Below are 26,839 nucleotides of genomic sequence, written 5' to 3'. Positions count from 1 at the left end.
TTGGCCTCTCCATATTGGCTCTGTCGTAAGGCACGTTTCTTCACTGGCATGCTGACGAAAATACAACGTTGATTGACAGTGTGTGTGTGTGTGTGTGTGTGTGTGTGCGTGCGTGCGTGCGCGCGCGCGCATGCGTGCGTGTGTACGTGCGTGTGCGCGCGCCTGTCTGCATGCCTGCCTGCTTACCTTCACGCGGGCACTCACTTTACTATTGTTAGAACTCTATGTCTGTATTCAGTCATCATCAGCATCAATAACAACTTCAATTTCTACTACTACTACTACTACTACTACTACTACTACTACTACTACTACTACTACTACTACTACTACGAGTACTAACTATACCATAGATTACTTTAGCCCTGGACCACCACGACCACTACCTTGTTCTATCGCGTGGCTTACAAAATCGTATAAAAGTACTCACATGCAAGACATGACTCATTATCGCGTCCCAACGGGTAAAGGGAAGGAAGGGGAGGACATAAGATTATGCCAACATTTACTGTGCCTCGTGACATTCATTCAGCATTCTCTCTCTCTCTCTCTCTCTCTCTCTCTCTCTCTCTCTCTCTCTCTCTCTCTCTCTTGAGTTACATACTCGTGGGAAAGGATAATCTGTCAGTATCGTATACAAAATATAATAATTAAAATGAGTTAATAATAGTTGCAGTAATTACACGGTCAGGAATTAATGATGTGTGTGTGTGTATATATATATATATATATATATATATATATATATATATATATATATATATATATATATATATATATATATATATATATATATATATATATATATATATATATATATATATATATATATATATATATATATATATATATATATATATATATATATATATATATATATATATATATATATACAAACAGAAATGCTGTTATAGGCTATTATGTGCCTATTTATAAATGTTGTCCCTAAATACACGTGCCCCGTACACTGCAAGTGCAGCATCTTCTTCCCCTGCACTGTTCACTGCCGTCGCTCTCCCTCATTGTCCCAGTTTTTATAATATACTTACATAATCACCACACTCCTTATAATATTCTTCCTCGAGTCCGCATATTGCCTCTGATATAACCATCTTCTTGAAACTTGAAGCATTTTCATCATTTCAACATTACACACATTCTCCTCTTTACACTCCTCATATAATGCAGTACATTACTATATGACTTCTAATGGTTGACTGGTAATGGTTACCAAGTTCACGCTTTTCTTAGTGATGCCTAATAGCTGAAATTTCGCAAATGAAATATTCATTTAACGGCATCGACTACAGGGAAGCCGTTGGATCAGCAATTATTAACGAGAGACAAAGGAAGTACTGAATTTACAATAAATAGCTTCAGAGTTTTGGTGGCTAGCGCTCACCGTGCATTGACCATCTACTACTGGCACGACACCGCGTGGGGTGATGGCGATCTAACGCTCATTATTTTGATGCTGATAGTTTCAAACAGGGGGAGTCACTTTGCTTCCAAGTCATATTCTAATGCGGGGATTGAAAACCTATTAACGCAGGCTACAAGAAACTGCAGGAAAGTCCGTAACGCGGAACATTAATGGTGTCGAGGAAAAACGAGCGCGCCGCCGTCACCACTATCAAGTGTTGCTAGCTTAATTAATGAAAAGAACAGGTTGCAGTCGCCGTTGCTGCCGCCGCCACACAGGATGCGAGTTTAGTGAGGCCTGTCTGAGCCCAGGTCGAAGCCATAAAACTCAAACCGGAAGTGCGTATATAACGTCGGCCGATATCGGAACCGAGCCCCCGCATTAGCAGCGACCTGACGATATATATATATATATATATATATATATATATATATATATATATATATATATATATATATATATATATATATATATATATATATATATATATATATATATATATATATATATATATATATATATATATATATATATATATATTATTCGATGAATGAACCCATATTGCAACCAGTAAACCAGTGCATAGTTTGTAAAATTCATGAAAGACTAAACACGAAACAATTGATGGGATATCTTTAAAGAAGGAATGTCAATATGTAATCAGTCTGAAGAAGAAGTTTGTCACAACTTATTATATTTTAACTCAAAAGTTACACAAGATTGCGACTGGTGGACAAAGGGTGTAATACTTAGACGCAGGAACGTGTTTGATATGATTCCACATAATATAATAATAAATAAATAAATAATATCATGGAAGTTAGAAAATGCAGGGGGACTGAAGGGAAGATGTCAAAACTGGATGGAAAATTACCAAAAGTGAAGACGAGAGTAGTAGTAAATTCAAAACATAGACAGAACATATCAGTCGCAGTACAGTGACGTTTTAAATCTATATAAATTATATGCCAGAAGAAGCAAATACTTCTTGTATAATATGTAAAAAGTACTTGCTCCTTCAGGTATGTAATTTTATATACATTGAAAGCACCCCCCCCAAAAAAAAAAAAAAAAAAAATGCAGTAACTGATAAATCGATAATAATAACCTTATTGTAAACAAATAATAATTGATAACTGGCGATAAATTTATCTCCCGAAAACCAATAACCGATAAATCCGTAAATCCAAAATTCCAATACTAGCGATAATGATATTTATATTCAAAATAAAAAAAAAGTTGATAAATCCAAATCTTTATTTTATCTTTGTTTTAGATAACTTAGGAAATTCTTAGAAAAGAAATTAAATTCAATATTTATCCTTTCTCTTCACTAATGAAAAATACTGTTTTAAATAAAAATAACTACATTTGAATTTGAAAGTTTAAAACTTCAACCGGCTATGTTCAAAAACTAAAATTATCGATGATCGCTAGTTTGGAACCAAAAGTATCGGCGATACCTATGATTTGATAATGCAGGAAAATAATTATCAGATAACCGATAACCCGATATCGTTATTACAATTAATTATCGCGATAATTTATCTTGATATCACTCACCTATGCATAATACAGTATGTATAAAAGAAGAGTGAGAGGGAAGACCCAGTTTTAATATGCAAATCAGTTAATGAACTTTGAAAAATATTGAATTTTTTTCTTTCTGGAACAAAGGGAGCGTTGATATTTGAGAAATCACAAGAAAACTTGAGAAATGGAAGATGTTTGAATGATAAAAGAAATTATAAGGCATGCAATAGATAGAGATATGTGTAAATTTTTTTTTTTTTTTTGTAGCTTAGAGAATATATGATATTAAGTAATATAATACAGTACCTGTGGTTTCAATCATTCAGTCTGACATCACATATTTCTAGTATGTACACTAAGGCACCATAGAAACTGCATAGTGTACTAGAAACTTTACTTAAGACCAGTGTGAGGCTAGTGAAAAAAAAAAATGATAATAATGGAATAGATGACTATATGAGCACTACAACATTATTATGGCGCAGTACTTATACATAATTATCCTATCATCAGCTAATACTTGCATATCTTCATTTTTATTGTAATGACCATATTTTGAACCACTGGCTAGTTAATCTAGAGGGTAGCCTTGAGGGAGCAGAGACAGAATGGTCACTAAGGCCAAAATGGATGTTGGTCAGTCTTACCATAGTTACAAAGCAGTAGAAAACTTGGTCTTGACTGAGAAAATGGATCATGTGTTTTAATGAAATTGTTATTTTATTGCTCTTCAAATAAGAGAGAAACAAGAGTTTAGAATGGTAATTTCTCTTGAAAATACATCCATGTGGGAAGACACATAATCTGACATCTAACGATTAATGGATCTGAGGAGCATTTTATTCTAGTGCATACAGTATTAAAGCAAATAAAGAGGAAAATTATCTGAATTAATATAAATCTGTCATTACTGAATGAAGACCTATGTTTTCATTATGGAATGGTGAGAAATAAATCTGTAATAAATACAGGAGATGGACATGACAAGGAATTGAACCCAAATCTGACAGGCCAGAAGGACAAGCCTTGACCAATTAGATCATGGGATATCTCATGGCCAGTCCATCTTTTGCTCATGTTTCTGTATCCTGTTAGAGCATTACATGACCTCTCCTGTTAGACTAATCTCTTATGTTTTTTTATTAATTTGATGCATATGTGGTCAGTCCCAGGTGTGTGAAAACATGATTATTACAAAGTTTATCAGATTATGCGCTAGGAAATTGCTGTTCCTGACTGATTAAACTATAATATACTGTAATGAGCAGTCTACTACCTGATTTGTATATACTTAAATGGTAGTTGCTAAAAAATATGTATGTAATGAGTGGATTCATATGGGGAGAAGCGGGGAAGTGAGGGTGTGCGAGGTGATGTCCGGGCCTGCTGACATCAGGAAGGTAGAGAGCAGCCTGGCCTCTCACTGCTCCTGCCTGTCTTTTTCCACCAGTACACCTGTTCACCTCACCTGTACTTACTATATGTACTGGTGTTACTTGTCTTTGTGAAATACAGCCAGAAAGTGCAAGTGTGCAGCTTTTCTTCCTGCTACCTGTCTCCAATGTAACAATACCTTCATGTGCTCTGAATAGGCTTTACCAAATCTTCACAAGACCATTCCCCTGCCATACCACTAGTGTCTTGTTACGAAATGGTGAGAAATGACTGTAATCCATTAATTATTGTAATTAGAGGAGATAGACATGACCTGGGATTGAAACAGATTTGGAAGGATAAGATGCCAACTGAACCATAAGGTACCTCATGACCAGTCCTGCTTTGGCTCATATTTCTGTGTCCTGCCATGACATTATGTATTTACACAAAGAAATTGTATTTAGAACAAGTATCAAATGTTTTCATTTTTTCACAACACTTTACCTGAGCCATATCTACCTCTCATTTCTGCCATGGGGATACGTCATCTGTTTCATATTGGTGTATTTACCAGAAATTTTCTTTCTTGCCTCAGAATTCTTTCCTTTTACACCATCATCATACATTTGAGTTTCACTTCCCTCCTTTTCTAACCCAACTTATGTTTTTTCCACTGCCACTTCAGAAAGCTTCTGTACTTGCATGTGATTACAAATCTGATTACAGGAAATTGCAGTATATGTACATATGTAATATACAGCAATGAAAGCATTATTGCCAATAACAAATCATGATGTCAACATCTGCATAAGCAATAACTTCTCTTAGGTACCATGAAAAATTGTGTACCATTATTATCCACTGCAACTACTGCACCACTTTGATCTGAAGTCTTAAGTCTGCTGGCAGTATTCAGAATTGCTTTGGTGTGCAATATGGTCAGTATGGATGAGTGCTTGCCCAGCCATAAATGACCAGCACATCTGTGATAGCTATGATCAAAGCAACACTAGAGAGACATGCTGTAATGATTCAAACACAAATGGTAATTACATTGGACACTTAAAAAAAAAAAAAGTAAAAGTATGTTTGAACAGCTGTATCTACACAAAGACAGTAAAGTGTATGAGTGTGGAGATGCAGAACAACGCCACCTTATGTTTATATTTGAAACATTTTCTGAAGATGTTTTGAATTTTTGAACAAATACTCGTGATGAAATTCAGATAAGTGAAAATGTCCTCAAATTACTTAGCTCATATGATTAGTTTCCCTTTTAAAACATGACATGCATAGGAAGGTTTTGGTGTGTGAATCTAGATAGATTCCTATTATTATGATACATCTAGTAAGTTCGTATTCCATGCTGTGAAAATGATAGAAATAACATGTTTGTTTCCACACACTTTAATTCTGAAGGTCTTTGAATAAAGTACCAACAGGATTACATTGATTATTTATGAGTTCTTCCATGAATCACAGTTTTCTAAGGTAATACCAATATATAAGCTTTGCATGTTTTTTTTTATCTGACCATCCACTCACCATATACTAGATAAAAAAAACACACACACACACACACACACACACAAGAAGAAAAACTTAACTTTACAGAAATCATAGAAGCACAAAAGAAGGAAAAGACAGATTTAAGAAAAGAAATTGTGAAAGTGATCAAACAGAAGGAATCGATGGTAAGGGACACAGTGGACAAAAAGAAATGTATTGTTATGGATTAAAAGAGGAAACAGAGCCAGTAAGATACAAGAGGGAAAGAGAACAAAAAAAGGTAGCAGAGGACATTGTAAGAAATATACAGAGAGAAGGGGAGGACTGGATAAGTGAAATTGAGGAAATACATAGACAGGGGAAGTATATAGAAGGAGGAAAGCAACCACTGAAAGTAAAATTTAGGGCACAAACAACAGCCATGGAAGTGATATTTAATCCATGGAAACTGGACAAGACAGAGCAATACAGGAAAGTTTGGATAGAGGGACATGAATAAGGAGGAGAGACTCAAGGTAAGCGATCTAATAAAAGAAGCAAAGGCAAAAAACGAGAACAGAACAGAGGAAGAGAAAAAAAGTTATGTTGGAAGGTAAAAGATGAGAGGCTCAGGAAGTGGTATCTGACAAAAAAAAAAGAATAGAAAATGTAAATAATGTATGGAAAAATAAAAAATGGACAGTGGTATACACAAATATAAATGGTTTAATATCAACACTGCAAGAATTGAATAATTATATTAAGATAAAGCAGCTCAACATCATGGATATTACTGAAGTTAAACTAAATGAGACAACAGAAAATATAAGAATTGGTAATAGTAATTGTAATGTGTGGATAAAACATGGAAATAATAAGAAAGGGGGAGGAATCATGTTACTTACAAAAAAGAGTATAACAGTTGAAGAGGTTGAAATAGGAGAAGGAATGGCGGAAGTATTCAGAATTCAAACAAAAAAGGAAAGGAGAAGAAAGGAGAGATTTTGTAGTGGTTTATGTACCCCCAAAGATGAATGCATGAACACAATAGGATTATAAATTATTGTTAAGAGATATTAGTAACTGTTTGGAGAGAATACTGGCAGAGAGTAACAATATAACACTTATGGGTGACCTTAATTGCAAGGAGGTATGCTGGGAAGAGTGGACCACGGATGGGGGTGAAGAGTCATGGGGATATATGCTTCTGTATTTAATAATGACAAATACTATGATCCAGTGGATTGGAGAAAATACAAGATTTGGAGTAATGAAGAGGCATCAAGGCTAGACTTGGTGTTTACAAAGGAAATGGACATCATTGAAGGAAGAAATTATCAGTGCCCACTAGGTAAAAGTGATCATCTCTTAATTGAATTCAGTATAGGCAGTGATCCAATAGAAAATAGGAATGAAATTTACAAGAATGGGAGATATGAATATAGGAAAGTAGATTTTATCGGGTTGAGGGAATATTTTGGAGAGGCTAAATGGAAACAACTGTTCAGGGCAAGCAGTATGCAGGAAAAGTGGGACATATTCATGGAAATTTATAATGAAGGGGTCAGTAGATATGTACCGAAGATCAAAACAAAGGAAGTGAAAAGGAAAAAAAGACTGGTTTAATACAAGATGTATAACAGCAAGAAAAGAAAAAGAAGCAGCATGGAATAGATGGAGAAAAAAAGGAGGAAGTGAAAAATGTGAAGATTTCAAGAAGGTAAGAAAAGAATATATCAGAATCCTGAGAGATGAAGAAAGGAATTATGAGAAAGATATAGTTAACAAATGCAAAGATGAGCCGAAGTTATTCTTCAGATATGTGAATGGGAAGATGAAAAACAGGCAAACAATAGATAAATTAATGAAAGATGACATTACATATGAAGATACATGGTTACAAGTGGAATTAATGAACAAGTGCTTCCAGTCAGTATTTACCAAAGAAAGCAAATTTGAAGGAAAAAGAGCATGGTACAGAGACAATGTGATGAGAGAGATACAGATGGACATAAGTGAAACTAAGAAGATTATGAAAGATTTGGATGTAAGTAAGGCTCAAGGACCAGATGGAGTGTCCAACTGGATACTTAAGGAATGTTGTGAACAACTGGCAGAAGGTATACACAATATCGTAGTATGTTCTTTTAAGGAAGGAAAATTCCTCTAGACTAGAAGAAAGCCAATATTGTGCCCATTTTTAGAGGAGGTAATAAAAAAGATCCATTGAATTACAGACCAGTGTCCCTAACAAGTGTGATGGCAAAAATAGTGGAGAGAATAGTTAAAAACAGATGGATGGAATATTTAGAAGAAACACATACATTGACCGACAGACAATTTGGTTTCAGAAGTAGAAGATCTTGTGTCACGAATTTAGTGAGCTTTTATAGTAGAGCAATTGATATAATTCAAGGAAGAGAGGGTTGGCCAGACTGTGCTTATTTAGACCTAAAAAAAGCATTTGATAAGGTACCACGCCAGAGACTGCTATGGAAAATAAAAAATATAGAGGATTTACAAGGAAACACACTGAATTGGATTACAGAAAATGAGAAATGAGAACAGTAATAAAGGGAGAAAAATCAGAATGGTGTAGAGTTACGAGTACCACAGGGGACAGTCTTAGCCCCCATAATGTTTCTGGTGTATGTCAAAGATATGGTGGATGAGCTTGGCAGTTATATAAGTCTGTTTGCAGACAATGCAGAATTGTTGAAAAGAGTGGAAAACAATATGGATTGTAAAATATTACAGAAAGATCTAAATAAGATATATAAATGGAGTAAGAAATGGGAAATGGAATTCAATGCAAAGAAATGCAAGGTGATGGAATTAGGAAAAAGCAAAAGAAGATTGACAAGTTCCTACACCATGGGAGAAGTGGAAATTAAGAAAACCAAAGAAGAAAAAGACTTGGGGATTACAACCAGTGATAACTTACCACCAGAAAAACATGTAAACAAAATAGTTGGGGAAACCTATGAGTTACTAAGAAAGATGAAAGGGGCATTTGCTTACATGGATGAAGAGATTATGAAAAAGTTGATGGAATATGTGATTTGACCAAAACTGGAATATGCCACAATTGTTTGGTCACCCCATAATAAAAAGGAAATTAGGAAAATAGAAAGGATCCAAATAGCTGCAACCAAATTGGTACCAAGTTTGAGAGATTTAACCTATGAAGAAAAATTAAGGAGATTGAAGCTTCCATCATTACAAGAGAGAAGAGAAAGACGAGACCTGATTGCTATATACAGAGCTTTAAAGGGTAAGGATCAAGTTGACAAAGAAGACTTATTTGTGTGGAACTTAAGAGATACAAGAGGACATGGAGTGAAATTGAAGAAAACAGCAAGTAGAAGAGATGTCAAGAAATATGTTTTCCCAAAATAGAAGCATAGAAATATATTAAGGGAAGGAGTGGTGGCCAAAGATTGGAAAAAAAGCAGATATAGTTCCCATATATAAGAATAAAAACAAAGAAGAACCATCTAATTATAGACCTGTGTCATTAACAAGTGTAATGACAAAAATGTGCAAATTAATATTGAAGCAAAGATGGAGTGAATATCTGAAAAAAAGAGAGATGTTAACAAACAGACAATTCGGATTTAGAAAAGGAAGTTCGCATATGGTGAATTTAATGGGCTTCTACTCCAATCATAGATATAGTATAAGAAAGAGAGGGATGGGCAGATTGTGTTTATTTGGACTTAAAGAAAGTGTTTGTTAAGTTGCCCCATAAGAGACTACTGTGGAAATTAGAAATGTTTGATGGGCTGAGAGGTGCATTCCTACATTGGATCAATGACTTTCTGAGAGGAAGGGAAATGAGAACAGTGGTCAAAGATAGGAAGTCATCATGGAGAGAGGTAATTAGTGGTAATTAGTTGGTACTAGCACCAGTTATGTTTGCTATCAATGTGAACGATATAATGGAAGGGGTGAATAGTTACATAAGTCTGTTTGTTAATGATGCAAAGTTGATGAGAAAAATGGAGAAGATAGTGGATTGTGAAGCCCTACAGGAAGATCTGAATATGATTTGAGATTGGAGTGGCACTTGGAAAATGGAGTTTAACACAAAAAAATGTGGAGTGTTGAAGCTTGGGCATAATTGTGTGAAGCCAGTCTTCAGTCATAAATTGGGTAATGAGGAAATAAAAGTGAAGATTGAAGAGGCAAGATTATATGATGGTCACCTGGTTGTTTTATACTTTTGTGGATTGTTGCATGAGGAACTTGACAGCCAAAGTAGGAAATATTGTGGTGCAAGCCTGAAACTGAACAGGTTGTGCATTCAAGTCTGTTTATAGATAACACTGTGTTGTTTGCTGAAAGTGAAAGATACTTTTAAGATTAGTGGTTGAGTAAATTAAGGGGTAAGTAAGATGATGGTCTTTGAGATGGAAGGAAGTGAAGGTGTATGACTTAAGTAAACCTTAAATGGTCAAATAGTTAAGGATGGAGAGAAAACAGAAAAAGTGAAAGAGTTTAGGTATCTGGAGATAGTGTTAGATAGAAATAGTACAGTAGATAGTAAATGGATAGAGAAACAAGAGAGAGGGTTGTGAAAGATAGGCATGTCAAGGGATCATTTGTAAAGTGTTATGAAAGGAAGAAATGTGTCTTTGAATGTAAAGGGGGATTTAAGGAATAATATTATCCTGCAAGCACTGACATAAAGATGAAAGACTGGAACATGAAATAGGGCACACCAGTTAGGAATGAGTGCTGTGGAAACAAGTTATCTGAAGAAGACATGTGAACTGGCAAATTAGAAAATGAAAGCAATGAAAACGTGAAAATTGTGGTTTGAGCATTCATGCAAATGAAGTGAAGTATGAAGTGATAGAATGGATGAACAGAAATACACAAAAATGGTGTGGCCATGTTGAGGGTGTGATGACTGAAGAGTGTGTAAAATGGCATAGTGCTTGAACAAGCAAGAAGGGAATGTTTGGATAGAGAGAAGTGGAGGCTCTTCTGCTATGGCCACCCCTTTGGGAATGCTCCAAGTGGGAGTAAGGCTTCAGAGAGAGAGATGAATAAATAGAGAAGCACATTGACTATAATACTAATTTATAAATACATGTTGAATTTTTTATAGTATAAACATGTCCAATTATTTCCCATAAATTCTACCATTTTTATGAACCTCTTCTTTCTAGAAAATCCAAAGAAGAATACCCACTTGTTGTTCATCTATTATTGAATGATGTTAGAAGAATTTATATGGTTTTCATCATGTTAATTTTCTTTCTCATCCTGTGATATACTTTCCTCAGATGTACTGTAAGTAATATCCCCCTCATCAAATTTATCATGCTGTGGCCCTCTCAGGGCACCAGTGATTACATCAGGGATGGATTCTGGATTGCCCAGCCTCCTTTCAATTGCAGACCAAGACTCACTTTCTCCTGGAAAGAAATTAGAACATGCATCATGAAAAGGTTCGCTTTATTGTGACTAAGGCTGCAAAAAAATGTCCTAAATGTTGCTCCTAAATAAGATGTTTTGGAAGAATTAAAAAAAAAAAAAATGGAAGGAGATGAATTTAGTTATAGGGGTCTCTTTATGTTCCTTCCTTAACAGAGCTAGACAGGTGAGAGGAAGAAACAGTAAGAATGTATTGGATGAGGAGAGCATGTATTTAGCATTTTTAGGATGTGTTTTCTAATTAAAGTATTTGATACTGTGACATTTCACAACATTATGCTATTTGTAATTTAATTAGTTTCTTGTTTAGATGCAATAATGTAAAAAAAAATCATGTATTTTTGCATGAAAATTATGAGAATTCAATAAAAGATTATTGGTCATGAGAATGAAGATGGTAGACCTGCTACTGAGGAGAAATTGAGATGGTTTCATGAAAAGATTACCTGCTTAAAGATTTGGATATTAAGTTTAACAGTGTATAGAACTAAACAATATGACAGTACACAGTAATGTGTACCAGGTCTTAATGAGGAGCAGGAATATAATGTCAATGAATATGATATCTTTGATAGTGCTTGGCATTAAGGTAATGGTTTCCACATTTGAAAGTGTTTCTATACATCATGAGAAGTAATAACTGAAATATTTATATATTTTCTTTTCTTTGATGACTTGCATCCAGAATGGAGTTTACAGGAGTGATGTGAGTTCAGAGATGATGTTAAACAAGTATCTGCAGATTTTGATATCTTACTGAAATTGTTACTTTTGCATTACTGGGCAGAACAGTGTTAGAGGATTAGTGAACAACCAGTATACATTGATGCTTTCACACAAAAGTAAAAATACAGAAATGTCAGATGGAGAATGTGACTCACCTTTCTGATCCAGGTAGTATTTAAGTACACACTTGTATAAGAAGGAATACTGGACCTGCAAGAACCAAAATCAAGTGATTATTGCATAATCTAACCTAACCAAAATATGCAACTCAGTCTATTGGATAGTTTAATCCAACCAAAATATGCAGCTCAATCTTTAGCTTAGTAATTAATTCAACAATTAAATTACTGAATATAGTTGTGCATGTTATCTGTCACATTTTGTGACATTATCCTCCTAAGTACAAAGATCCATGTGCAAGATTCATATACCATAGCCAGTCTGCTATTGGAGACTCTTGTTAGATGACTGATTGCTTTTGTAAAGCTAATGAGCATTGTTGCCAACACAAAGTATAAAAGTAAATGAACTCATGTTGTATTCATGCATTGAATTATGACAACTTCCCTTTCTCTAGACATGTGCATATGTTTATTTGCTCCTCCAAAATTAACTTCACTCATTTCTGTTTCCTGGCTTATCTCTCATCATATGAAATATTTCAAGAAGAGTAGCTAAGTTACTACAAATGCTTAACCAAACAGTTTAAGTGGAAAATAAACAAAGATTGGCTGAAAAGGTAGGGATTTGGCCAAATTTAAGTTATAATTGCTTAAAACATATTTTCCTTTAAAAAATTCTTCCTGGATGGGCATTGTGAATGGTTGAATATCAGATCATTTTGGTGCCTTTGTATATAATTTAATATGAAAAAGTTTGCAGCAGAATAACAGAAAGCACTTGAAAAATGGAAACATAGAGATGAGAAAAGTCCCTAAGAAGAATATAAGCTTGTCCAAATCCAGGGATATGTACACATTTAGTAAAACAAGATGGTATATTTCTGTTGTTCCCACTTTCACATAAGTTGTTCCTGGAAAGAACAAGAAATTTATAGGCTTAGTTTTATGTCATATATATACCTGTGTTTGCACCATGTTGGTACGGTATAATCTCATCCTGTATACTGTGTGGAATACATCAATGCTGTCCTGTTCATGCATCTCTTCAATTAGGTTGCTTAGGCCAATGAAGGTGCCAGTCCGGCCCACACCAGCACTGGGTAAATTTAATAAAGAAAGTGAGGAATTTTTTTAAAGTAAGAAAATAGGAAGGTGATAAAAGGGATGCACAAGGAAAAGTAGGAGGGAGAGTAGACCAAAAAGGGGGAATAGGAGTACACTTTCATATCAGTATGACACAAATCAGGGCAATATTATCATAAGTGATGATACAGGATGTCCCATGAGGAAAGTCACACACAGAAATAAAAGATCAAGTCTCTGTCAGAAATTTTCCATGGTTAAATACTTTTAATGCTATGGTTTAAAAGTTACAGGACATTTAAATGTAAATGGCTTTCTCATACCAGACATTCATACCAAGCATACCTCACATAAATAGTCAGATCACCACTAGTGTGCAATATTCTAACACAAATCACATCTATGGGTGGTCAGTTTGACTCCAAGTCACACTGTAATGTGAGGGACTTGACACCTTAACATGGGGATGGGCCACAACAAGCCTCAGAAAAGTCTGTATCATGACTCAGGATAACACTCAGGCTGGTGGAGGGTGTGGGCCACTGCCTCCACCACCTCCTGCAGTGATGCTAGCTCAGCAACTGACCTGTGAGGAGTGGGCTGGTGCCACTGCCACTACCACCCCCACCACCTGCAGAGTTAGTACTGAGTGTGACATCCCCCGCCACCCACAATGACAGTACTGCATCAGACATCCCCCACCACCCACAACAACAGTATTGAGTGTGACATCCCCCACCACGCACAGCGACAGTACTGAGTGTGACATCCCCCACCACCCACAGTGACAGTACTGAGTGTGACATCCCCCACCACCTGCAGCAACAGTATTGAGTGTGACATCCCCCACCACCCACACTGACAGTACTGAGTGAGACATCCCCTACCACCTGCAGCAACAGTACTGAGGGTGACATCCTCCACCATCTGCAGCAACAGTACTGAGTGTGACATCCCCCATCACCTGCAGCAACAGTACTGAGTGTGACATCCCCCACCACCTGCAGCAACAGTACTGAGTGTGACAACCCCCATCACCTGCAGCAACAGTATTGAGTGTGACATCCCCCACCACCTGCAGCAACAGTACTGAGTGTGACATCCCCCACCACCCACACTGACAGTACTGAGTGTGACATCCCCCACCACCTGCAGCAACAGTACTGAGTGTGACATGCCCCACCACCCACACTGACAGTACTGAGTGTGACATCCCCCACCACCTGCAGCAACAGTACTGAGTGTGACATGCCCCACCACCCACACTGACAGTACTGAGTGAGACATCCCCCACCACCTGCAGCAACAGTACTGAGTGTGACATGCCCCACCACCCACACTAACAGTACTGAGTGAGACATCCCCCACCACCTGCAGCAACAGTACTGAGTGTGACACTGACAGCATAATGAAATTTTAGTTCATACCTTCATAAAAAGACTATGATTATCATCTCAAAATCCAGAAAAACCTGAAATCTATCCAATCTCAGGGATAAGAAAATCTCAATCTGTATGTTAGAGCACTAGTAATCATATGTATGAGTGCCTAATATGATGTCTGTTCAATTATGATTCTGTAAAGAACTGACCTGCAATGTACAACTACATGAGCACTGGCTGCAGGTACAGCTGCCTTGACAGTCTTCACAAATTTGATCAGTTGGTCTGGGGTATCAGGGCAGCCCATGTCAGGCCATGATACAAAGTGGAAGTGATGGATGGAACGTATTTTGTGTCTCTGAAAAATGTCACATCAAATATCTAGTAGATGGATGACTTAAAAAATTATATGGTTATACATTTTTTTTTAGAATATTAGGTAATGGATCATATATATATATATATATATATATATATATATATATATATATATATATATATATATATATATATATATATATATATATATATATATATATATATATATATATATATATATATATATATATATATATATAATTTTTTTTAATTAATTAATTTATTTTTTTATTTATTTCTTCTTCTTCTTCTTCTTCTTCTTCTTCTTCTTCTTCTTCTTCTTCTTCTTCTTCTTCTTCTTCTTCTTCTTCTTCTTCTTTTAAAGCACATTGTGTTATAATGATAAGGATTTATAAGAAATATCACTGGAAAAAAATTGGAAAAAAATCAAAATAAAAACACCTTTGCTGCATCACAGGCTAAACAAATCAACTTTCTCTCTTTTTTTTATTGGTATGATATGTCTAATGTTTTGTCCCTGATGTAGTTAGACTGCTCTCTCAGTTGGAATGATAATTTCCTGAGTGGAATTTCTAGCATCTCCAGAATATTGTTAGACAGTGCATCTTAATTTTGTTTTCAATTTGAATAATTATAGAATTTGATGAGAGTGCACTGGAGGAAATTTCATTGATGCTATCTAGATATTTGAGGACAGTAACATATTAGAAATGACAGTAAAAGAAAATATAGAAAGGCACCTTAGACAACTGTAGGTTGCGTTGTATAAAGCCATCCTCATGGTGCTCCTTCTCTTCCAAGTTCCTTACTTTTAGTGTGAGATCACCAAAAGAAAGTGATTTGCCATTATCAGGCCAATATTTGCAGCATTTCTCCTGAAAAGATAATTGTCCCATATTCAAAAGCATTATTAAAGATGCGTGCCACTGTCAGCTGTCAGGATAAGTCTATTAAAGACACAAAATATAGAGGAATGGAGTTGAGCTTTTTAAAACTTAAATTAACAAAAAACTGCTGTGATTTTCATGCCTGAAGACTTTTTTTTTTTTCAATTATATGGAGATTATAGACAATGTGGGACAGGGTTTAGCTCATGCTGATATAATGTAACAGGCCTTTGAAATATTTAGTCAAAGCAATAAGATCTGAAACTACTAGTATGTACAGTAATTTTGTACTGATATGATCCTGTTTATAGATTATAAGTTATTTTATAATTTTTACAGTATTTTCATTTATTCTTGTTTCTTATTAAAGATACATATATATGGAAGATGTATGTTATTATCTGAATGTTTATAATGTAACTAGCTTGAAAAGAAGGGGTAATGCCTTGAGGTTGGACAATGTATTGTCTCATTATGAAAATGAAAACCAAATTAAATTGGTATTTATAGAGGAATCTGAGGAATTTGTTTGTGGAACATATTTGAGGAACATGAGAAAATCATAATTGAAAGAGCACAAGAAGTGACAAAATATGAAATAGGAAAGAAGGCCACATTCATAAACATCACTTTGAATGGCTCTCAACATATCAGTTTTGGCACCAATGGTGATTTCAATGTGCATAAATTATATACCTAAAGAATTAAGTATAGTTTTATAAATCTTTCTGCAGAAGATGAAAAATTATGAAGGGAGATAAAAAAAGACAAAAAAAGGATTGTGAGGAGCTGCAAAGTAATTTAGATAAGATACAACATGAAAAGAGTAAGAAATGAGAAATGAACTTTAAAGTTTATAGATGTCATGTGATGAAATTTGTAAATAGTAGTAAGAGATCTACAGGTTGGGAAAAAGTATAGATGGTATCAAAAGTAAATGAGAGACATGAGAGTAGTAATGGATGATTTACCAACAGAAAAGCATGTAAGTATGATATATGGAGATATGTAGTATGAGATCCCACTACAGTACTCTGTATAAAGTATGCACTATGTATGCATCTATGTAAGTATAATATGCTTCATATTGACAACCAGACTTAGATAAGTATACATTTGCATATATGCATATGCAAATGCATATTTAACAATTTTGATTTTGAGTGCATAGTCATAACTTTTTGTTTATGGCATATTCATAGAAAAATTGATATTATTAACCAATATTTTACTTGTTAGAGATAATCAGAAGGACCAGAGAAGTGACATGTTTACAGTTCACAGAGTTGTGGATGGCTGGACCTTGACTTGCTGGTCAGTGAACACTGACAGCTGTGAGTGATGGACTTGTGTAAATGATTTTGTCAGTACACTGTATTCTGTAATGTAAACCTTTATGAAGAGGCTTGACTTAGGGACACACTTTGTGGGGAATTACATTTTTGTGGAAATTTCTGACAAATAAGTTACTGATGTTTTGAAATTTAGTAAGTTAGATGATTAATTCATTGATTATTAGTATAGTAAATATTTATTTATTTATATATGAGTGCATGTTTAACTTCTTATCTGATAACTTTTTACTACATATTTTGCCATTTTTAAGTGCTTAAGTCTACTAATGACTGATATGATAGTAATGGTAGCATTATGTACTACCAGTAAGAGGATACTTTCACATTCATAATGATGATAACCTGTTGGCAAAAAAAAAAAATGTGGACTGACAAAGAAAAAATAGAAAAATATAAGTATGACCTCACCTTGTTTCTTTCAACACACTGGGTAACCATGACAATGACATGGACATCCTTCTCCCATACCATGCGCCAAAAGTCACCCACAGTGTTGTGTAGTGGCCCTTGGCAGGCAATGAATTCCCTGGCCATTGAATATCCCTGTCAACAAGCATATCTCATTATTGTTATTTCATACATATATTTATTTAACATTTATATAGAGAAGCAAAATGGTTCCCTGTGAATTGAAGACTGAAAAGAAAGTCTATCAGATTAATAATATAACAACCTGTTGGTCTCTTTCTGTGAGATCTCCAAGGGTGCACAACAGCTCCACCTCTCCTTATCCAAATGCTTCCTTTGCTCATCTAAACCTCCTCCCTATACTAGCACCTCTTTCACACATGCACTCTCTTGTCCTATCCTTCCATTTTCCAAGTTGCCTTCTACTAGGGCATCTGCTTCAGTGGATCTAGTTGTAGAGGCAGCACTGGAGGAATAGGTCAGTATACAGAAATAAGATTATGATAGGAGCTCAATACATAGATAGAATGGTTTAACAGACTAAAATGGCCAGTACTCCCTTATATAAGTTTTTTTTTTGCATTCAGTTCAAGTAATTTGTATAAAAAATATCAATAATTTTTGCTTATTCAGGGTAGATTTTTAAAAATTTATTTGTCTGTCTAAAGCAGTATGCAACCATAAATACTGATTTCCTCATCTCACCTTACCTGTACTTCCTCAAACACCCTAACATTCAGAACCAAATTCATCGTCATACCATCTACAATCCTCATGCACTTCATCACTTCACTCTTTGTTTCCATTACTTTCAACTTCTATACACCTGTCAAGATTTCTCTACAGACTGTGCTAATCTTGCTTCTGAATTACATACCTATGCATTTATCAAAGTGATGTGATGATGCACTGTCTGCCATCAACATTCAACATACTCAAACATCCACTTAACATTTCCTAACATTTTACGTACAGATCTTTACAACAGCATTTATATAATCATCAAACAACCAAAAGGACATCACCTTTTCATGCCACAACCTTATTCAAATAGGAAGCCACTTACTTATGCTATTTTCCATTCTAATACATACTCTAATATTTACATAATATTTTTCAGGTCTTTTGACTTTCTATGCTTAGCCAATACAATCTCAAAACAGTCGAGAACTTTTCCATATTAATTCAGTCAAATTTTGACTTATTTTCATACAGTTGACTGATCCAGACATTCCTTCCCTCTTCTAAAACCACAATTTCTATCACAAATAATTTTCACTTTAGCAGTAGGATCCTTGATCCACAAAACTGAATAGGCCTTTATCCCTAAAAATTACTACATTCATGCTCATCATCCTTATTTTTATGCAAGAGAATCACACTACACTCACCTGATCAGCCAGCATCATGAAAAATACTTACATGAACATAAGAAGCATTGATGAAATCACTGCCAATGATGTTTGGATATTCCTTTAGCACCACTCGTGTCTCATCAACTGGAGAAGGAAGAGAAAACATTTATTCACACACACACACACACACACACACTAAGAGATTATTTACATGAAAAGAAACCAGAAGTGGCATGCATTATGGAAACAAAACTAACAAGGGAGATTAATGTTGAATTTGAAGAAGAAGGATATAACACATGGAGAAGAGACAGAAAGAATAAGGGAGGAGGAGGAGTGATGATTCTAGTAAGAAAAAACATCTTGATAGAAACAGTGGAATATGGTGAAGGGAGGTCAGAAACATTGAGTGTGGAGATCAAGATCCAAGGACAAGAAAGCAGAAAAATTATTGTTGCATACATGCCTCCAAAGACCAACACTTGGGGTCTGATGATTATAAGCACATGCAAAGCGAGTTCATAAAAAGTATAGATGACATGCTAAAGATAAGAAACAAGGTGTTACTAGTAGGAGATTTTAATAGCAAGGAGATAAACTGGGGGGAGATGGAGGTGACAGGGATTGCCAGTACATGGAGTGAAGAATTTTTACAGACTATGATGGTAAACACGATGGATCAATGGGTAAAAGAAAATACTAGGTACAGAGGGGAAGATGAACCATCACTCCTAGACTTGGTTTTTACAAAAAAGCCAGAAAATGAACCAAGTATAGAATATTTGTGTCCAGTGGGAAAAAGTGATCATGTGAAGATGGAGATAGAGATCAAAGAAGAAGTGCCAAAATTCAATGAGGAATATAAAAATGAGAGAAAAAATTATGCTAAGGCAGACTTTACAGGGTTAAAGAAATTCTACGGAGAGCTTGATTGGAATAATTTATTAAGAGGTATGGAGGTGCAGAAAAAATATGAAGTGTTTTTAAGCAAGTTTAGAGAAGGTGTTGAAAGATATGTGCCAAGATATAAGGTAAAAGAAAATAAGAAAGTGTGGTTTAATGCAAAGTGTGCAGAGGCAAAAAAGAAGGAGAGAGCATGGAAAAAAATGAGGAAACAATGGAATGAGATAAATAGAGAAGAATACAGGACAGCTAGAAATGATTATGTTAAAATAAGAAGAGAAGAAGAAAGAAATTTTGAAAGAGATGTAGTTGGAAAGTGTAAAGAAGAACCCAAACTTTTCTATAGATATGTAAATGGAAAAATAAAGCATAGAGATACCATTACAAAGCTGAAGAAAAATGGAGAAATTTATGAAACCACACAAGAGATGGCTGAGATACTGAATAAAAGCTTTAAGTCTGTATTTACAAGAGAAACTGTCTTTGCATCACTGGGAGATGAGGAACAACAGAAAGGAATAGCAAACATACAAGTGGAAAGAAAAGAAATTAAAAGACTACTGGAAGAGCTAGATACTAGGAAGGCGATGGGACCAGACGAAGTAAATGGATGGATATTGAAAGAATGTAGAGAGGAATTGGAAGAACCAACATGGGAGATAATTAACAGTTCTTTGAAGGAGGGAAAAGTACCAAAGGAATGGAAGAGAGCAAATATAGTACCGTTATACAAAGGAGGTAATAAAATGGAACTACTGAATTACAGACCAGTCTCACTCACGAGTATTGTAAGTAAACTCTGTGAAATAGTCATTAAAAACAGATGGGTGCAATATCTTGAACAAGAAAATATAATAACAGAAAAACAATTCGGTTTCAGGAAAGAGAGATCTTGCGTAACAAACTTACTGAGCTTTTATATAAGAGTAATAGATAAACTACAAGAGAGAGATGGTTGGGTTGATGCAGTCTATTTAGATCTGAAAAAAGCTTTTGATACAGTTCCACATAAAAGTCTCGTATGGAAACTGGAACATCGAGGAGGGCTAAAAGGAAAAATACTTAAGTGGATGAAGGATTATCTCCAAGGTAGGGAAATGAGCACAGTAATCAGAGATAATAAATCAAGTTGGTGCGAAGTAACAAGCGGAGTACCACAAGGGTCTGTGTTGGCACCTATAATGTTTCAGGTCTATATAAATGATATGACTGTGGGTTTAAATAGCTACATTAACATGTTTGCAGATGATGCAAAATTGATGAAAGTAATAAAGAACCAAGAGGATTGTGAGGAACTACAGAAGGATATTGATAGAATTTATGAATGGAGTAAACGATGGAAATTAGAATTCAATATAAAAAAGTGCCATGTAATGGAGATGGGAAGAAGTTAAAGGAGACCTTCATGGGAGTATAAGATGGGAGGAATCACAATACGAAAGAGCAAAGAAGAAAAAGACTTGGGAGTAATAATTCAAGACACGCTATCACCAGAAAATCACATCAATGGAATATTTGGCTCTACATATAATTTGCTAGCAAATATCAGGGTGGCATTTAATTACCTAGACAAAGAAATGATGAAGAAAATCATAACACACATGATACACCTCAAACTGGAATACGCAGCAGTGGTATGGTCTCCACACAAGAAGAAAGATATAAGGAAATTGGAAAGAATACAAAGAACAGCTACGAAAATGACACCTGAATTGGAAGACCTAAGTTACGAGGAAAGACTGGAAGAAATTGGATTACCAATACTGCAAGAAAGAAGGGAAAGAGGAGACCTGATAACAATGTTCAAATTAGTAAATGGCATGGAGAAGATAGACAGAGATGACCTAGTTGTAAAAGTGGAGGAAGGAGATAGACGTACAAGGGGACATATGAAGAAATTAAAGAAGAGTCATTGTTTGGGAGATATTAAGAAATACAGCTTTCCGCATCGAACGGTTGAAATATGGAATAACTTAAAAGAAGAGGTGGTTGCGGCAAAGAGTGTGCACATGTTTAAAGAGAAATTGGACAAATTCGGGTATGGAGACAGGACTAATTGAGCTTTGGCTCGGACCCTGTACTATACAACTAGGTTAATACAACTAGGTAAACACACACACACACACACACACACACAATGAACTACATGATAAAATGCAAGGAAGGAAAGTGGCTTTGATGGAAGAGATGATCAGTGACCTCATTGAAAGAGTGAAAAAATTAGAAAAAAAAAAAACATGACCTGGAAGAGGAAAACAAAGAATTGAAAACACTATGCACTGATCTAAAAACAAAATTGAAGGAAAACAATGATATTGTTTAAAAACAGGAAAATGAAGTGATAGGGATGAAAAGTGAACATCAGATCTGGATGAAGGAAAAAGAGGAAGAAAAAGTTAACTTTACAGAAATCATAGAAGTGCAAAAGAAGGAAAAGATAGATTTAAGTAAAGAAATTGTGAAAGTGATCAAACAGAAGGAATCGATGGAAAGGGACACAATGAACAAAAAGAAATGTATTGTTATATATGGAATAAAGAGGAAACAGAGCCAGTAAGATACAAGAGGGAAAGAGAACAAAAAAAGGTAGCAGAGGACATTGTAAGAAATATACAGAGAGAAGGGGAGGACTGGATAAGTGAAACTGAGGAAATACATAGACTGGGGAAGTATATAGAAGGAGGAGAGTAACCACTGAAAGTAAAATTTATGGCACAAACAACAGCCATGGAAGTGATATTGAATGCGTGGAAACTGGACAAGACAGAGCAATACAGGAAAGTTTGGATAAAGAGGGACATGAATGAGGAGGAGAGACTCAAGGTAAGCGATCTAATAAAAGAAGCAAAGGCAAAAAATGAGAACAGAACAGAGGAAGAGAAAAAAAAGTTCTATTGGAAGGTAAAAGATGAGAGGCTCAGGAAGTAGTATCTGACAAAAAAGAATAGAAAATGTAAATAATGTATGGAAAAATAAAAAGTGGACAGTGGCACATACAAATATAAATAGTTTAATATCAGCATTGCGAGACTTGAATGATTATATTAAAATAAAGCAGCCCGACATCATGGGTATTACTGAAGTTAAACTAAATGAGATGACAGAAAATATGAGAATTGGTAATAGTAATTATAATGTGTGGATAAAACATGGAAATAATAAGAAAAGGGGAGGAGTCATGTTACTTACAAAGAAGAGTATAACAGTGGAAGGAAGGTTTGGTGCAAGTAATTAGAATTCAAACAAAAAGGAAAGGAGAAGGAAGAAGAGATTTTGAAGTGGCTGATGTACCCCCAAAGACAGATGTGTGGACCCAAGAGGATTATAAATTATTGTTAAGAGATACTAGTAACTGTTTGGAGAGAATACTGGCAGAGAGTAACACTTATGGGTGACTTTAACTGCAAGGAGGTATGCTGGGAAGAGTGGACCACGGACGGGGGAGAAGAGTCATGGGGATATATGCTTCTAAATTTAATAAGGACAAATACTATGATCCAGTGGATTGGAGAAAATACAAGATTTGGGGATAATGAAGAGGCATCAAGGCTAGACTTGGTGTTTGCAAAGGAAATGGACATCATTGAAGGAATAAATTATCAGTGCCCACTAGGTAAAAGTGACCATCTGTTAATTGAATTCAGTATAGGCAGTGGTCCAAAATAGGAATGAAATTTACAAGAATGGGAGATATAATTACAGGAAAGCAGATTTTATCAGGTTGAGGGAATATTTTGCAGAGGCTAAATGGAAACAACTGTTCAGGGCAAGCAGTATGCAGGAAAAGTGGGACATATTCATGGAAATTTATAATGAAGGGGTCAGTAGATATGTACTGAATATCAAAACAAAGGAAGTGAAAAGGAAAAAAAGACTGGTTTAATACAAGATGTATAACAGCAAGAAAAGAAAAAGAAGCAGCATGGAATAGATGGAGAAAAAAAGGAGGAAGTGATAAATGGGAATATTTCAAGAAGGTAAAAAACGAATATATCAGAATCCTGAGAGATGAAAAAAGGAATTATGAGAAAGATATACAGTAAAATCCCTCTTATCTGGCATCAACGGGACCGCCAACATGCCGGATACTTGAATATTGCTGGATACTTGAATAGAAGTGAAATTATGTCCACAATCACCACCCTACACTCACGCATCTTACCATAACAAAAATCAGCTGATCTTAATCAGCAGCTGATCTGATCAGCTGCTTAAGTGTAAGCACAACACACTTCCTCTTTTCTACAACTTTAGGCACGATGAAGGCGTCAGGCGATAAACAGTGCACACGCGGGACTGAGTCACTGAGTAAACACAGTGCAGTGGGCAATGGGTTGTGCGAAGCAGTGTGCTCTGGTGGCGAGGGGACAAAGTATGCCTCGTGTGGTAATTTTAATCGATTTTATGAGTACACATTGATTTTTTATTGATTTTAAGGCTCGGGGAAAAATGTGCCGGATACTTGAAGCTGCCGGATACTCGAATGCCGGATGAGAGAGATTTTACTGTGTTTAACAAATGCAAAGATGAGCCGAAGTTATTCTTCAGATATGTGAATGGGAAGATGAAAAACAGGCAAACAATAGATAAATTAATGAAAGATGACATTATATATGAAGATACATGGTTACAAGCAGAATTAATGAACAAGTGCTTCCAGTCAGTATTTACCAAAGAAAGCAAATTTGAAGGAAAAGAGCATGGCACAGAGACAATGTGATTAGAGAGATACAGGTGGACATAAGTGAAACTAAGAAGATTATGAAAGATTTGGATGTAAGTAAGGCTCAAGGACCAGATGGAGTGTCCAACTGGATACTTAAGGAATGTTGTGAACAACTGGCAGAAGGTATACATAATACCATAGTATGTTCTTTTAAGGAAGGAAAAATTCCTCTAGACTGGAAGAGAGCCAATATTGTGCCCATTTTTAAAGAAGGTAATAAAGAAGATCCATTGAATTACAGACCAGTGTCCCTAACAAGTGTGATGGCAAAAATAGTGGAGAGAATAGTTAAAAACAGATGGATGGAATATTTAGAAGAAACACATACATTGACTGACAGACAATTTGGTTTCAGAAGTGGAAGAACTTGTGTCACGAATTTAGTGAGCTTTTATAGTAGAGCAATTGATACAATTCAAGGGAGAGAGGATTGGGCAGACTGTGCTTATTTAGACCTAAAAAAAACATTTGATAAGGTACTACACCAGAGACTGCTATGGAAAATTAAATATATAGGGGGTTTACAAGGAAACACACTGAATTGGATTACAGACTTCTTGAGGGATAGAGAAATGAGAACAGTAATAAAGGGAGAAAAATCAGAATGGTGTAGAGTTACAAGTGGAGTACCACAGGGGACAGTCTTAGCCCCCGTAATGTTTCTGGTGTATGTCAATGATGTGGTGGATGAGATTGACAGTTATATAAGTCTGTTTACAGACGATGAAAAATTATTGAAAAGAGTGTAAACCAATATGGATTGTGAAATATTGCAGAAAGATCTAAATAAGATATATAAATGGAGTAAGAAATGGGAAATGGAATTCAATGCAAAGAAATGCAAGGTGATGGAATTAGGAAAAAGCAAAAGAAGATTGACAAGTTCCTACACCATGGGAGAAGTAGAAATTAAGAAAACCAAAGAAGAAAAAGACTTGGGAATTACAATCAGTGATAACTTATCACCAGAAAAAACATGTAAACAAAATAGTTGGGGAAACCTATGAGTTACTAAGAAAGATGAAAGGGGCATTTGCTTACATGGATGAAGAGATGATGAAAAAGTTGATGGAATATGTGATTCAACTGAAACTGGAATATGCCACAATTGTTTGATCACCCCATAATAAAAATGAAATAAAGAAAATAGAAAAGATCCAAAGAGCTGCAACTAAATTGGTACCAAGTTTGAGAGATTTAACCTTTGAATAAAGATTAAGGAGATTGAAGCTTCCATCATTACAAGAGAGAAGAGAAAGAGGAGACCTGATTGCTATATACAGAGCTTTAAAGGGTAAGGATCAAGTTGACAAAGAAGACTTATTTGTGTGGGACTCAAGAGATACAAGAGAGGACATGGAGTGAAATTGAAGAAAACTGCAAATAGAAGAGATGTCAAGAAATATGGTTTCCCAAATAGAAGCATAGAAATATGGAACAACTTAGATGAAACAGTGGTACAAGCAAAAAATATTCATGAATTTAAAGTCAAGCTGGATGCTTACAGATATGGAGACAGGACAGCACAAGCATAGCTCTTTTCCTGTAAAACACAACTAGTAAATACAATACTCACAGGGAAGAATGTTTAAGTAGCGAGTTTTGATCCTGTTGACTGGAAGATGAGCATTTTTGCATGGTTTAAATGTTCTTAATGCTTGGATTTCACCATATTCTGTAGCCAGACCAGCAGAACCTGTAAATGGATAATGTTTAGAAATTTGTTTTTTATATTATATATGTATACTCAGAACCTAATATGATACGTTTTTAGAAAATCCTAAACATCAGACATAGTCTTATTTTAATATGCAAGTTAGTTAACTCTGCAAAATTTAATGACACTGTTTATGAACTTTAAACAAATATTTTCTTTTATGTATATAGGTAATATCAAATTTCTCATTAAGATAAAGAAAAAAAGTATTTTTCCTTTTATAATATATCATCACTAAGTCTCTTAATGGAATAAATATACATGATGTTTATTTTCTTTGCCATATGGTGAACAGATCAACATATAATTCCTGTTTTTTGCATACATATCATAGGTTGTTTTTTTTTTTGGGTGATCAAGACATTTTATTATTGATCCAGAAACATCAACCCACAGGTATTTGATATTTCAGCACTATGATGTCAACAGTAATAAGTAGCATTTTATACTGTCATGTATTTTTTAGAAGCACTGTAAGTTTGCATACTTACAGGAACATTTTTTAAGTGCATGTGTATGTAAATTCTGTGTAAGAACATTTTTATTGCAGTCACTAATAATATGCTTTCA

The 26,839-nt window shown here is 35.1% G+C and overlaps 1 protein-coding gene across 3 annotated transcripts in view; it reads right to left on the bottom strand.

The window, feature by feature from the left end:
- Positions 1 to 5,724: 5,724 nt before the first annotated feature.
- LOC135102305 (tyrosine-protein phosphatase 10D-like) overlaps positions 5,725 to 26,839 on the bottom strand; it is a 49,236-nt gene continuing 28,121 nt past the window's right edge. For all 3 annotated transcript variants that reach the window (XM_064007331.1, XM_064007339.1, XM_064007349.1), the window contains 8 exons: positions 26,129 to 26,248; positions 18,991 to 19,067; positions 17,569 to 17,703; positions 15,659 to 15,793; positions 14,789 to 14,937; positions 13,075 to 13,210; positions 12,148 to 12,202; positions 5,725 to 11,247 (listed from right to left, as the gene is read on the bottom strand). In XM_064007331.1, coding sequence (XP_063863401.1) covers positions 11,078 to 11,247; positions 12,148 to 12,202; positions 13,075 to 13,210; positions 14,789 to 14,937; positions 15,659 to 15,793; positions 17,569 to 17,703; positions 18,991 to 19,067; positions 26,129 to 26,248 — 977 coding nt within the window. In that variant the 3' untranslated portion in view covers positions 5,725 to 11,077. The remainder of the gene's footprint in view (positions 11,248 to 12,147; positions 12,203 to 13,074; positions 13,211 to 14,788; positions 14,938 to 15,658; positions 15,794 to 17,568; positions 17,704 to 18,990; positions 19,068 to 26,128; positions 26,249 to 26,839) is intronic.

The sequence above is a fragment of the Scylla paramamosain genome, chromosome 1 (genome assembly GCF_035594125.1).
Source record: "Scylla paramamosain isolate STU-SP2022 chromosome 1, ASM3559412v1, whole genome shotgun sequence".
Taxonomy (NCBI): domain Eukaryota; kingdom Metazoa; phylum Arthropoda; class Malacostraca; order Decapoda; family Portunidae; genus Scylla; species Scylla paramamosain.
Note: the sequence above shows the minus strand (reverse complement) of the source record. Positions and strands in the feature narration are given on the sequence as shown.